Source organism: Oryza brachyantha, chromosome 1 (genome assembly GCF_000231095.2).
Source record: "Oryza brachyantha chromosome 1, ObraRS2, whole genome shotgun sequence".
In the NCBI taxonomy this organism is placed as follows: Eukaryota; Viridiplantae; Streptophyta; class Magnoliopsida; order Poales; family Poaceae; genus Oryza; species Oryza brachyantha.
Window position 1 is genome coordinate 18,628,316 of NC_023163.2, and position 12,237 is coordinate 18,640,552.

The following is a 12,237-nucleotide window of genomic DNA, read 5'->3' on the forward strand; positions in this document are numbered from 1 at the left end:
AAATTAATACTATTTTCGTTCCATAATAATTTTGTTTTTCGTTTTTTCATGTCTAACATTTGACCATTTATTTTATTTAAAAATTATAAAAAATTTTAAAAAATTAGCCACGTATAAAATACTATTTATGCTTTATTATCTAGTAAGAATAAAAATATTAATCACAAAAAAAATTTAAATAAGATGAAGAGTCAAAATATTGTATCAAAAAACTGAGAAATGATCTTATTTTGAGACGAAGATAATAAAAGGTATCTTGACCTGTGCCTCACGGTATCAAATCATTTCTGATCGTTGAATCTAATAGCGCACGTCCTAGTCAGCGAATCTATATCATTTAATATGTTACAGTGCTATATGCCTATATTTGGACACCATTCCATTTCGTAGTTCCCAGTTCCCACACCGCCATTCGCTTTGCTGCTCGGTGCATGCAGCAGGAACGAAGAAATGGGCATCGTCATCGGCATCGGCTCCGGCGAGGCCTCGCCGTGGAGCGTGCTCGGCGGCGCGGCGGCCGCGCTGCTGCTGGTCTGGGCCGTCCAGATGCTGGAATGGGCCTGGCTAGCCCCGCGGCGGATGGACCGGGTCCTTAGGGCCCAGGGCCTGAAGGGCACCGAGTACCGGTTCCTCCATGGCGACCTCAAGGAGGACCTGCGGCTCGTCAGGGCGGCCCTCTCCAGGCCCGTGCCCGCGGACCGGCCGCACGACATTTTCCAGCGCGTCGCTCCTCTGCTTCACCGTTCCTTGGAGGAGCACGGTGCTGTCCCCTCTCTGCTTATTCTTGTGAAAATAAATCTCTCTGAACATCCAAGATCTGGTTGCTATATTGCAACTTCTTTTCTAGAGAAGATCTGATGCAACTTTAAGTTGATAATAAGTTCATCATACAGTTGATCTAGAAATGCCACTAGCTGATCAGTAATGTGACTTCGCTTTGTTTCAGTGTTCTATATGCTCGTCTGTCTGATCCCTGCCCTGCGTATGACAATGCAGGTAAAATGTCGTTTACGTGGTTCGGGCCAATACCAAGAGTTACCGTCACAGACCCTGAGCTGGTTCGTGAAGTTCTGACAAATAAATTTGGCCACTTTGAGAAGTCACGGCAAGTCACTCGGCTATCCAGGTTACTTGTCGGTGGGCTTGTGATCCTTCATGGCGAGAAATGGGTCAAGCATAGGAGGATTTTAAATCCAGCTTTTCATGCAGAAAAGTTAAAGGTATTATTAGTAGCATTTACTGAAAAAAAATGCCTAAACACGAGACCTGTATTTAGTATTCAGAATTTCGTATGTAAGAATTATCATCTAGCAAGACGATCAGTTAGTCTAGCTATTTGTGCAGACGTGAAATTAATCTGATGAATGCCTGAATGCTTTCCATTCACTGACAGGTCGAAAACGTATTAGCACTGGAGGTCAATTTGATTATTCCTGATTTTTTTTCCCTTTCCTGATATTTTCTCTTGGAACTTATTGCAGCGGATGTTGCCAGCATTCTCCGCATCTTGCAGCGAACTAATTGGCAGATGGGAGATTGCGGTTGCTGCTTCTGTTGAAAAACCTGACCTGGACGTTTGGCCAGAATTTCAGAATTTATCAGGGGATGTTATTTCAAGAGCAGCATTTGGAGTCACACATCAGGAAGGCAGAAGAATTTTCCAGCTCCAAGCCGAGCAAGCTGAACGCCTTGTTCAATCTTTCCGGACTAATTACATCCCAGGCTTTTCGTATGATTCTCGTCACCGTCTCAAAATCTTTAGTTTCAGTTAGTCCAGAGTGCTCCTAATATTTTTATTCACTGGGCCAGAAAACAAAAGCCGGCTGAATTTCTTAATATTAACAGAAAATTTAGTACAATGTGCTCATTATCTGTGCATTTATTTGTGTACTACTTTTTTTAAGATAATGGATTCATCCAGCTTTTATCTACCATAAAAACTATAAATCCATATTGCAACCGTCTAGTTTCACTTTCATCCATCGAGCTAACAGTCTAATTTCACCCATCGAGCTAACATAATACTCTCCCTCCAGTATTTTACCAACAGAAAATAACAGAAGGATGAAGGCAATAGACAGAGAGGTCAAGACCATCCTAAGAGGCATGATAGAAAAGAGGCAGAAGGCTATGAAGAACGGCGAAGCCAGCAAAGACGATCTGCTCGGCTTGCTCCTAGAATCCAACATGGACTACAACGACAAGGACGGCAAACCCAACGGAGGGATGACGGTCGACGAAATCATCGAAGAATGCAAGCTGTTCTACTTCGCCGGGATGGAGACAACCGCCGTACTGCTCAGCTGGACAGTGGTTGTCCTGAGCATGCACCCGGAGTGGCAGGATCGCGCCAGGGAGGAGGTTCTGCAAGTCTTTGGGCCAAACAAACCTGATTTCAATGGCGTAAGCCGCCTCAAAGTGGTGAGTGGCTACCAAAAAACGAAAAATTTGCACCGCTGGTACAAAGTTTGCTCACTCTTTTTGATCAATGGAGTCGATCTTGACAGGTGACAATGGTGCTAAACGAGGTGCTGCGGTTGTACCCGCCGGTGCCGGTGACGAACCGCCGCACGTACAAGGAGATCGAGCTCGGCGGCGTCAGGTACCCGGCGGGCGTGATGCTGGCGCTCCCCGTGCTGCTCGTGCACCGGGAAACCGCCGTCTGGGGCCGCGACGCCGGCGAGTTCAACCCGGGGAGGTTCGCCGAGGGCGTGGCCAATGCGTGCAGGGACCCCGGCGGCGCCTTCTTCCCCTTCAGCTGGGGCCCGCGCGTCTGCATCGGCCAGAACTTCGCGCTGCTGGAGGCCAAGGTGGCCGTCAGCATGGTCCTGCAGCGCTTCGCGTTCGAGCTCTCGCCGGCGTACGTGCACGCGCCCTACACCGTGCTGACGCTGCACCCGCAACACGGCGTTCCTGTCAGGCTGCGCCGACTCCGATCGTCGTGTTGAAAAAGGGTATCACCAGTATATACTGATATACAGGTCTAGGCATTGGGCGCTCTGAATCGCTCTCTCTGATGTCAAAGCAGAACACGATTTGCTTATGGTCGTTACTCGTTAGCCGCTGAAAGTTCTTTGCGTAGTATTGTGTATCACTTGAATCCTAAATGGTTGAAACTACCGGAAAATGCTTTGCCAGGTAAGGGGGTGATTACTTGGCTTTTTAACCAGGCAAACGATATATTTACAAATAAAAAACAATTTATGGTAAAAGAGATTTGTTTCAGTCCAACGAAAAATATCTCGAGGCACTGGTATCTTATAGTACCAAATAGTTTCTAATCGTTGTATCTAACAATATACATCATGCTCATCCTGCTTAACCAGATCTAATGGTGGAAAACGATTTAGTACCACGAGGTATCGGTACCTCGAGATACTTTTTGTTTGACCGAAACAAATCTCATGATAAAACATTTATAAAAAAGCTAAGGCTGAAAATTAGAGTACAATAAAAAAACCATAAAATCTACTTTAAATTTAAGATTGAAAAAATAAATTCTATCTTATAGGTATAATTAAAAACAAAAAGATAAGATTGTAAGTAGTCAGAGTAGCACACAATATCTATTCTAAGGTTATCACATTTGTCAGCAGGGGCACATGATTTCGTGGAACGGTGAGGCACTGCAAGAGGATGGGTAGACACTAGAAAAGCACATCCGCGGTTACTTTGATGGGGGTAATTTTGGTCAATTGGTATCACTTTACAAAGCAGTAAAAAGAGGACGGTTCAATCCGTGCCGGTTTCGCAAAAACCAGTCATTATAGGTTTTTTTTTTTTGTCCTCTACACCATCCCATGCAGGTTTGAAGTTAAAAAAATATCACCAACAACTTATTATGGGTGGCACCAATAATAATTATTCCCCTTTTATTAAACCGACATGGCATTGAACCGATGACCGATTTAAGTTAGTGGCCGAGCATCGTTTTTCGTGATCTTATCTTCTCTCTCACCCTCGCATAACTTCTCGATGAGAGGCAGAGAGTAGCAGCAAGCGGTGGTGGCTCCCCGAGTCCTACCTGTGCTTGACGGTAGCTAGATCTGAGTTCCTTGAGCTTTTATCTCCTCTTGCTCCGTTCCCGGCGAAGCTCAAAGGCATAGACAATAGTGACTTCCACTTCACTCCTAGCAGAAGGGTGGTGTGATCAACGACAGTGCACATGACCACTACAGGGATGTGCGCATGCGATCGCTTCTTCTAGCATGACGACATCCGCCTCTCCTTCAAGCACAGGCATTACATCCAACTGCTTCTCCCTTATAAGGCACCACGGCCTCACTATAGATCTGATCATTGCTTTCTCTGGCTCAGAACGTTAGCTTGATTCCAGTCGAACTCGGTGTTTTGTTTACTCATAGGTTCTTCATCCCTCATTAGTGTCGGTGACACATCAATGCCTTCCTGGTGCCGGTTGCCAATCCGGCACCTATGCTAAGTTAGCAACCAACAACTGTTAGGTGTTTTCTAGTAGTGTATGGGAAGTGCAAAACACTTGGCCTTTAAGGCAGTCATCGAAGCTTAGGAGAGTGGCAAGGTTGGTTGAAGCAATCACAAAGGATTGGTGATCTTGTGGGTGGCAGGCATGGCGGAAACCAGCTGAGACATGCCTATCGGTTGTAGAAGTCTACCTTGATCCGTTGTTTTTACATTGGTGTCTAGCTTGGCATGTGTTCACATATATGGTAACCATTGGCACTGTGTAATATACCCTTGACGAGATGGGGGTGCTTGCTAGGGGATGAAAATAGTTTGAAAACTTTCTATATTATATATCCTTATCTTTTCGTTTTTATTTATTTTTATAAGCTAAAATTAAAATTTTCAACCTTGAATTTAGAGTTAATTTTGGGGGACTTTTATCGTAGTTTATTTTCCAGCTTTGGCTTTGGATCGCTAAGAACATATATATATAAGTTTTATTCATAACTATTTTTCGTTTGCAAATATGTTGTTTGCCTTTTTCATAATCACCCCTAGACCTATTTTCGGTAATGGAAATCGTCGATTGGATTTTTTTCAGGAAATTATTGGAAATGGAAACATATTTGCATTTATTTTCTTACAAATGGACGTGGATATGGTATGGACACTATCTGTCAGAAATTGGAACCTGTAGGAAACTTTCTGGAAATTTTCACAAGCTCATGTGCCATAAATCCATAATAGAAACTCAAATAGCCTAGCCCACTTCAGTAAATTAACGTTAAGGCCTTCACTAGTCAGGATATATACACAACCAATTTACTTTGTAATGACTTGTACAATGTATACTTTACCTTATAGTATGAGATGTGTGCTTTGTAATAACATGTATTATGTGTACTTTAATTTATAATAATTCGTGAATTGTGTGACCTTTACTTAGCATTGAGACGGCATTGATAAAGCGATCTATCAACTTGGTTGTTACCTTATGATATAAGATGGAATTGTTAGTTTCTAAAATTTGGAGTTTTTTATCTGCTGTTTTGTCAAAAAAATAGAAGCTTGGTTGGATGGTTTTAAAATACAATAAATTTCCATTACTATGTTCGCTCCGATTATTATTGGCCCCATTTTCATCTTTGATAATGTTCGATTCCGTTTTCGCATCCGAGATTTTCGGTTCCGAATAAGATATAGAACAGTACAGATGAGTTTCGTGCATTCAAGTTGTTTTCATCGTTGCTTGGTAGCCCATAGGCTTGTTCAAAACCCGAGCAGCGCCAGACTTCGGGTCAAGCTTGGAAAAAACCCGGTCAATACCCAAACCCAAGCACGACAATTCCAGAAAAAAAAAAGAGCATGGGCTCGGCCCAACCCTAGGCTTTCTTGGGTTAAGCCAGGCTTTTTTTAGACTTTCTCAGACATTTCCATAAATTTCAGGCTTTTGAGCTTTGATGTCTAGGCCCGAGCCCAACTCAATGCATGGTCGGTTCGAGCTAGGCTCGGACTTATTTGTGTCGCGTCATGCAGGGCTGACCTACCGGACTGAGCTAGACTTGAACTGGCCTAGAGCAGTTACTCAGCGAGTAACAAACATGCTATTGAATCCAAATACCTTGTATACCTCTTTCTACTCTTCATGAATGAAAGTCCATTTTACTTCCCTAAACTAATTGATTTGATCACTTAACCCCTTAAACTATTTTTTTGCTTATTTAGCACATTAACTATTAAAAATACTTCACTGTTTCATAATAGTTTTCTTTTTTTTTGCTATTGTTAATAACAGTTGTATTTTAAGCTGATTTTTAATGTATTTATCATCCTAACAAAATTTCAATGCAAATCAAGTATAATATAGAGAGAAATAAAAAAAATACAAGTAGCATTAGAGAGTTAAGGGAACCGTTTTCAACAGTTTGGTGTGTAAAATGAGTCAAAAAATAATTAATTTAGGAGGCTAAGTGCCGTAGTGAAATAGTTCGGGGAGCAAAATGACAGTGACACAAGAACTCATTCTACTGTGCCATTCACCACGTTTCTCTGCATACAAAGCTATACCAACAGGTAACATCTTTATTCTAGTTCAAAGTACAAAACATGGAATCTACCTTTGTTTACAAGAAAAAGAAGAGAAAATTTTCACTCACCATGTTTCTCTGTATACAAAGCTATACCAACAGGTAATATGTTTAACTGACTTTAAGCCCCCACCCGTGGCCGGTCCGAGCAAGTGAGCATTATGGTCAGATTTTCTTGAGCTTAATTTGCGCACCGTGCTGTGGGTGGAGAGTTATTACAGTATATGGCGCGTGGATGTACGACGGTGAAAGCTCAAAGGAGAACCTCTGAAGGATCGTACAGAGAGCCATCTTGGCTTCCAATAGTGCAAAGTTTTGGCCTATGCAGATTCGAGGACCCCATCCAAACGGAAAGAAGGAGGTTTGGTACTTCGTTGCATTGGAGATGCCATCAACAAACCTCTCTGGATTGAATTCATTTGCATCTTTCCCCCAAATATTGGGATCGTGGTGAATGAATAAAATGGGCAACATAAGGTTCACTTCAGCAGGATATTTGATGCCACCGAGATTCATTTCCTTGTATGTTCGTCTGGTTAAGAACACCACTGGCGGATACAACCTAAGAACCTCATATAGAATCATTGTTACCTGCAATAACAAAATGGGGATCAAGATAACAATGTTATTTAATCCGAAACTGAAACATGAAATCTTCACGATGACCAAATGAATCCTTGCTTAATCAAACTATCAGAATATTTTTCCTTCACTTACATATAGGGGCAATCGGTTATAAGTGATAAAGTTTAAACATAACATTATCTGAACTATACGAAAAATAAAGCATTGTAGAAGAATGTGAAAAATACATAGCACAAGCAATTTTGCTTTTGGTGGTAAGTAGTTAGCATTTAATACAAATATTTCAGATTTTACACGTAATTGATCAAACAATCGCATGTCAATCATAGTAAAAAAATCAGTGTTCTTAGTAAACCGCATTTTGGACATTTAATAGCGTTGATCTCATACTTACAGTCTTCAGACGATTCAAGCTATCATAGTCTGGTGTGGTTCTTCCAAAGTGGTGTAGCACTTCTTCTCTTGCTCGCTCTTGCCACTCTGGGTGCATGCTTAGTACAATTAACGTCCAAGTGAGCAAAACTGATGTTGTCTCCATACCTGCAAAGTAAAACAGCTTGCATTCCTCAATAATATCATCTGTAGTCATTCCTAGTTCTGCTTTCCCATTTGATTCCCTCATATTTGACTCCACCAATAATCCCAGCAAGTCAGCATTACTGGTTTCACCATTTTTGATAGCCCTTTCTCTCTTTCCAATTATTCCCCGTAGAAGTTTGCGGACCTCCCGTTCAATCTCTCTCATCCTTCTGTTGTTTTTAGTTGGTAAGAACCTGTGATGTTTTCAATCATGCAAGAATAAATTCTTAATTGCTATTGTATAAATGTAGCTTAGATTAAAAAAAAGTGCATACAGGTAGTCTCTTCTTGCAACCATCCAAAAATGCAAAAATATGAAGTATCAATTATACTTCCAGAGGTAGTGCCAAAGTACTCAGAGGATGAAGCAAATTTGGGTATATTTCAAGTCATAACTTTCGTACCTTTGATACCTTTCTAAAAGTATATTCCAAGTCAGATAAGAAATTGCATTTTGTTATCATAATTGCATGTTTTCTCAGACTTCCAATTGTTTCTTCTAATCCAAAGATTGAATATGTAATTATCCACTTACTAAAAGTGATGTGAACTTATATGACTCTTTGATGTCTCACTACTAACCTCACGTCAGGTTGTGATGACTACCATATTGTAAATGATTCAGTAGCACATTATTGATTTCCCCTACATCTGAAAACATGAATTAAGGTGATATATACTTTATCCACAAGCAAGTCAGCATTTAGCTTTTACTACATTAATTGCACAAACCAGTGGATCATTTTGACTACGTTTTTAGCAGCAATATATCACATAATTACTAAATAAAGACATTATATAAGTCATGGGTATTCATAGAACGTTTGGATATGCAAGTCCAGATGATTTCTTTTGCCATGTAAGAATAAAAGAACAGACCAATATCCCGGTATAAAAATAGTCCGGAAGGCTTGTATTAAGCGTTCGGCAGACTCTGCTTGCAGCTGAAAAATCCTCCTTCCTTCATCATAGCTGCTACCGAATGCTGTTTTTGATATGACATCTCCCGTAAGATTCTGGAACTCAGGCCAAACATCTAACTCAGATACCCCTTCAAGAGACATTGAATTATCCCATCTATCGACCATTTCAATGCAACAGTTAGCAAAAACTGGTAGCATCCTCTGTGAACAAGACATTATTGTTAGTCAAGTTTGTACATTACACGACAAGAAAAACATGGAAAGAAGAAATTTAAAAATGGTAAAATGGGAACCATGGAAAAAAAATCCATTGAACTCGCCTTTATTTTCTCATGGTGGAAGGCGGGATTGAGAATTCTCCGGTGCTTTGCCCATTTCTCGCCTTCATAGCTTACAACTCCGGAGGCTAGCATCTTTCCTAAACGGGTAGTCCGTTGTTTGCCATAGTGACCAAACTTGTTAGACAAAACCTCTCTTATTGACTCAGGGTCTGAAATCATCACTCTTGGCGTTGGGCCAAACCAAGTGAATGATGGTTCCCCTGCAGTTACGTTTTCAATCTTTTATTAGAGGGGAAGACAAAATAAGAACTACACCAAACATGCTGCAGCCTGCAGGTGATTATCATAGCATATCTTAATCTAAGTGCACACTCCAATTAGATAGTGCCTCCAGTTACTACAGGCACTCACAAGTGCAGATATCCTAATCCATTTTTTGTACATCCCTCTCAGCTGTCCCATCGAGAACATGTATGAAGACATGAAAAGTTATAATAACTCTACTTGAATATTAATGGCCAATCAGCAAGCACAGCAAAACTGGGGCCTAAGCCAGTGATAGTTTAATTTCTCCACCATGATGCACGAGCTCAACATCCGATTGACCTTTATATATAGCATCTATCTATTGATAAGAACAGATTGCAATCTGTGATGCTAACTCAGTGCTGTAAACAAGACGGTATAGGAATGAATTGAACTGGTAATTTAACACACAAGGGAAACAAGACACCATACCGTGCTCCTCGACGACTTTGCTGAACATAGGCAGCACGCGCGGGGTGATGTCGTGGCAGCCGAGCGGCAGCGGCTTCGTCCGGGCCTCCCGGTTGAGGCGCACGTTCTCCGGCACGTCGCCGGTGAAGAGGCGGTACCGGGTGCCCCGGACGCCCTGCGCCCGGAGCGCCCTCTCCAGCCGCCGCGGCGTCCACCAGGCCCACTCCAGCGTCCATACGGCCAGCCACAGCAGCGCCACGGCCGCCAGCCCCCATGGCGAGGCCTCCCCCAGCGTCAGCATCGGCCGGCGGCAGCGCGCCCCTCCCTCGCCGGTGGCGCGGCGGTGCGGTTGAGGGGAAAGCAGAGGCGTGGGCACTTGGGAACACACAGCTCAAATCTTATGGTCGATGATGATGCTGGCCGCGGGCTCCGTGTGGGCTTAAAATAGAGACATGTCAGAGCGCTGGGCTGACACGTGGGCAGCTTTTATTCCTGTACTCTAATGCCCGTCACAAAATAAACCAATTTTTTATTTTTTTATCTTCAAATTTTGACTTTTCGTGTTATTTAAAATTTTTTTGAAATTGATATTTTTGTTTTTATTAGATGATAAATCATAAATAGTACTTTACGTGTGACTAATTTTTTTCTAATTTTCTAAAAATTTTTCAAATAAAACGGATGGTCAAAGGTTGGACACGGAAACCAGAGAATTCGTTTTTTTGGAAAGAGAGAGTATGGCTGAGGTATTGTTTAGTTTGAAAAAGATTTTGCAAAAACATCGCATCAAGTTTTTTGACATATATTTAAAATATTAAACGTAGTTTAATTATAAAACAAATTTCAGATTCCGCTTGAAAACCGCGAGACGAATCTTTTGAGTCTAATTAATCTGTCATTAACACATGTTGGTTACTGTAGCACTTATGACTAATCACGTCCTAATTAGGCTCAAAAGATTTGGCTCATGATTTCTTCCATAACTGTGTAATTAGTTTTAATATTTATATATATTTAATGTTTCATTTATTCAGGTATCTAAAGATTCGATGTGATATTTTTGGAAAAAATAGTGTAAATCTCCTATGCGTCTCCTATGCGTAGTACAAGCACTATAGTAATAAACTTATTTATTAATACAGTTTAAAAAATAAAAAAATTAGTAGAGTCCGACGCATTGTTTTCTCCGTAGAAGCATCAACGCCATCGATCAGGGCGGCGACGTACGTCCAGATGCCTCGGCCCTAACGGAACTACTAGCTATAATTTATTTATAGTTAAACTAATAACTAATGTTTATAATAGTTACCTACAAAACATCAATACATGGTCCCACATATCATACACATATTTTATCTTAGAGTCCATATGCAGCTGGCTACAAATTAGTAGATCACATCTCTTCTCTCTTCTCTCTTATCTATTTAAAATATGCTTATAGCTGGCTTATAGCCTGCTATTGTACCTGCTCTAAGTCATGTATAAGAATATTTTAAGAGATAACAGAAAGAGAGAAGAGCGTGAGCTACTAATTTAGAGCCAGTTGCAACATGTGCTCTAAGACACAGATTGTGTGTATGACATGTGAGATAATGTATTAATATTTTATAGGTAACTATTGTATAATTAATTATTAGATTGACTATATATATGAATTGGAGCTTGTAGTTGACTATACTATTGAACTTGCTCTAAGCACTTTTTGATCTTTACAAAAGAAAATAAGGAAGCTTCTCAACCACATGCCTAAAATATTGATATTAGACAAGAAAAATGTCTCCAACAAGTCACTAAATCTGCTTTCAAAATTTACATTCCTAATGCCCGCTCGTATACAAGATTTGGGGCACGCATATAAGTCCCAAATCTCCTATAGCTCGACCGTTACCTTGGTGGAGATTGCGGATTAGCTCGTCTCCGGCGTGAGTCGGCCTGCCATGTGGCACTCTAGTGGCCGTCCGGATTTGTGATGGATAAAAGGCAACCTCATCGGATGAATTGATCGATCAAGAGGTTTTGAGTTTTTTCATACATGTACTATTAACTTTTATCCCATTCTACTGTCCAGCAATGCTGCTTTTAATTTTCAAGTAAACTATTACTTGGTATAGCATAAATATAAATGGGGATCAATGGACAAAAAATACTTTGCATCTAGACTTTTTTTTATATATAATTAGTGTCCACACTGATGATGTGTGATATTTCGGGACAGGGAAGTACTGCTTCCTGCTATCATAAATATTTAATGTTTAGTGCAAAGATTCAGGGGTTGTTTAGATGGGACTAAACTTTTTAGCCCTATATCACATTGGATGTTTGGATACTAATTTTAAGTATTAAACATAGATTAATAAAAAAATTGATTTCATAGATGAGTGGTAATCAACGGGACGAATTTTTTAACCCTAATTAATCCATAATTAGAGCATGTTTACTGTAGCAGCACATAGGCTAATCATGGATTAATTAGGCCCAATAGATTCGTCTCGCGAATTAGCCCAAGATTATGGATGAGTTTTATTAATAGTTTACGTTTACTATTAATAATAAGCGTCTAAACATTCGATGGGACAAGGGACAAAAATAAGTCCCTTGCCCCCAAACACCACCTCAGTCAAATGTTTCAAACTTGTGGCC

The 12,237-nt window shown here is 40.7% G+C and overlaps 2 protein-coding genes across 2 annotated transcripts; one reads left to right on the forward strand and one right to left on the reverse strand.

Moving 5' to 3' along the window:
- The first annotated feature begins 223 nt into the window (after positions 1–223).
- LOC102718889 (cytochrome P450 72A13-like) lies at positions 224–3,243 on the forward strand. Its single transcript, XM_006646061.3, has 5 exons — positions 224–760; positions 997–1,220; positions 1,482–1,729; positions 2,037–2,421; positions 2,508–3,243. The coding sequence occupies exons 1-5, from the start codon at positions 451–453 to the stop codon at positions 2,946–2,948; spliced, it is 1,608 nt and encodes a 535-aa protein (XP_006646124.2). The 5' UTR covers positions 224–450; the 3' UTR covers positions 2,949–3,243.
- Positions 3,244–6,450: 3,207 nt separating this feature from the next.
- LOC102719167 (cytochrome P450 72A14-like) lies at positions 6,451–9,992 on the reverse strand. The gene is made up of 5 exons (XM_006646062.3): positions 9,619–9,992; positions 8,920–9,140; positions 8,556–8,800; positions 7,492–7,870; positions 6,451–7,103 (listed from the first exon to the last, which is right to left on the reverse strand). Exons 1-5 carry the CDS (start codon positions 9,896–9,898, stop codon positions 6,678–6,680), a joined length of 1,551 nt encoding a protein of 516 aa, XP_006646125.1. The 5' UTR covers positions 9,899–9,992; the 3' UTR covers positions 6,451–6,677.
- Between the last annotated feature and the right edge of the window lie 2,245 nt (positions 9,993–12,237).

What these genes read in the sequence shown, in the direction of transcription:
- LOC102718889 (XM_006646061.3), top strand. Translation starts at nt 451, where the DNA reads ATGGGCATCGTCATCGGCATCGGCTCCGGCGAGGCCTCGCCGTGGAGC. An exon ending in CCGTTCCTTGGAGGAGCACG is followed by an intron (nt 761 to 996) that starts GTGCTGTCCCCT and finishes ATGACAATGCAG; the next exon opens with GTAAAATGTCGTTTACGTGG. An exon ending in GCGTAAGCCGCCTCAAAGTG is followed by an intron (nt 2,422 to 2,507) that starts GTGAGTGGCTAC and finishes CGATCTTGACAG; the next exon opens with GTGACAATGGTGCTAAACGA.
- LOC102719167 (XM_006646062.3), bottom strand. Translation starts at nt 9,898, where the DNA reads ATGCTGACGCTGGGGGAGGCCTCGCCATGGGGGCTGGCGGCCGTGGCG. An exon ending in TCCACCATGAGAAAATAAAG is followed by an intron (nt 8,801 to 8,919) that starts GCGAGTTCAATG and finishes TCTTGTTCACAG; the next exon opens with AGGATGCTACCAGTTTTTGC. An exon ending in GCTTGAATCGTCTGAAGACT is followed by an intron (nt 7,104 to 7,491) that starts GTAAGTATGAGA and finishes TTGTTATTGCAG; the next exon opens with GTAACAATGATTCTATATGA.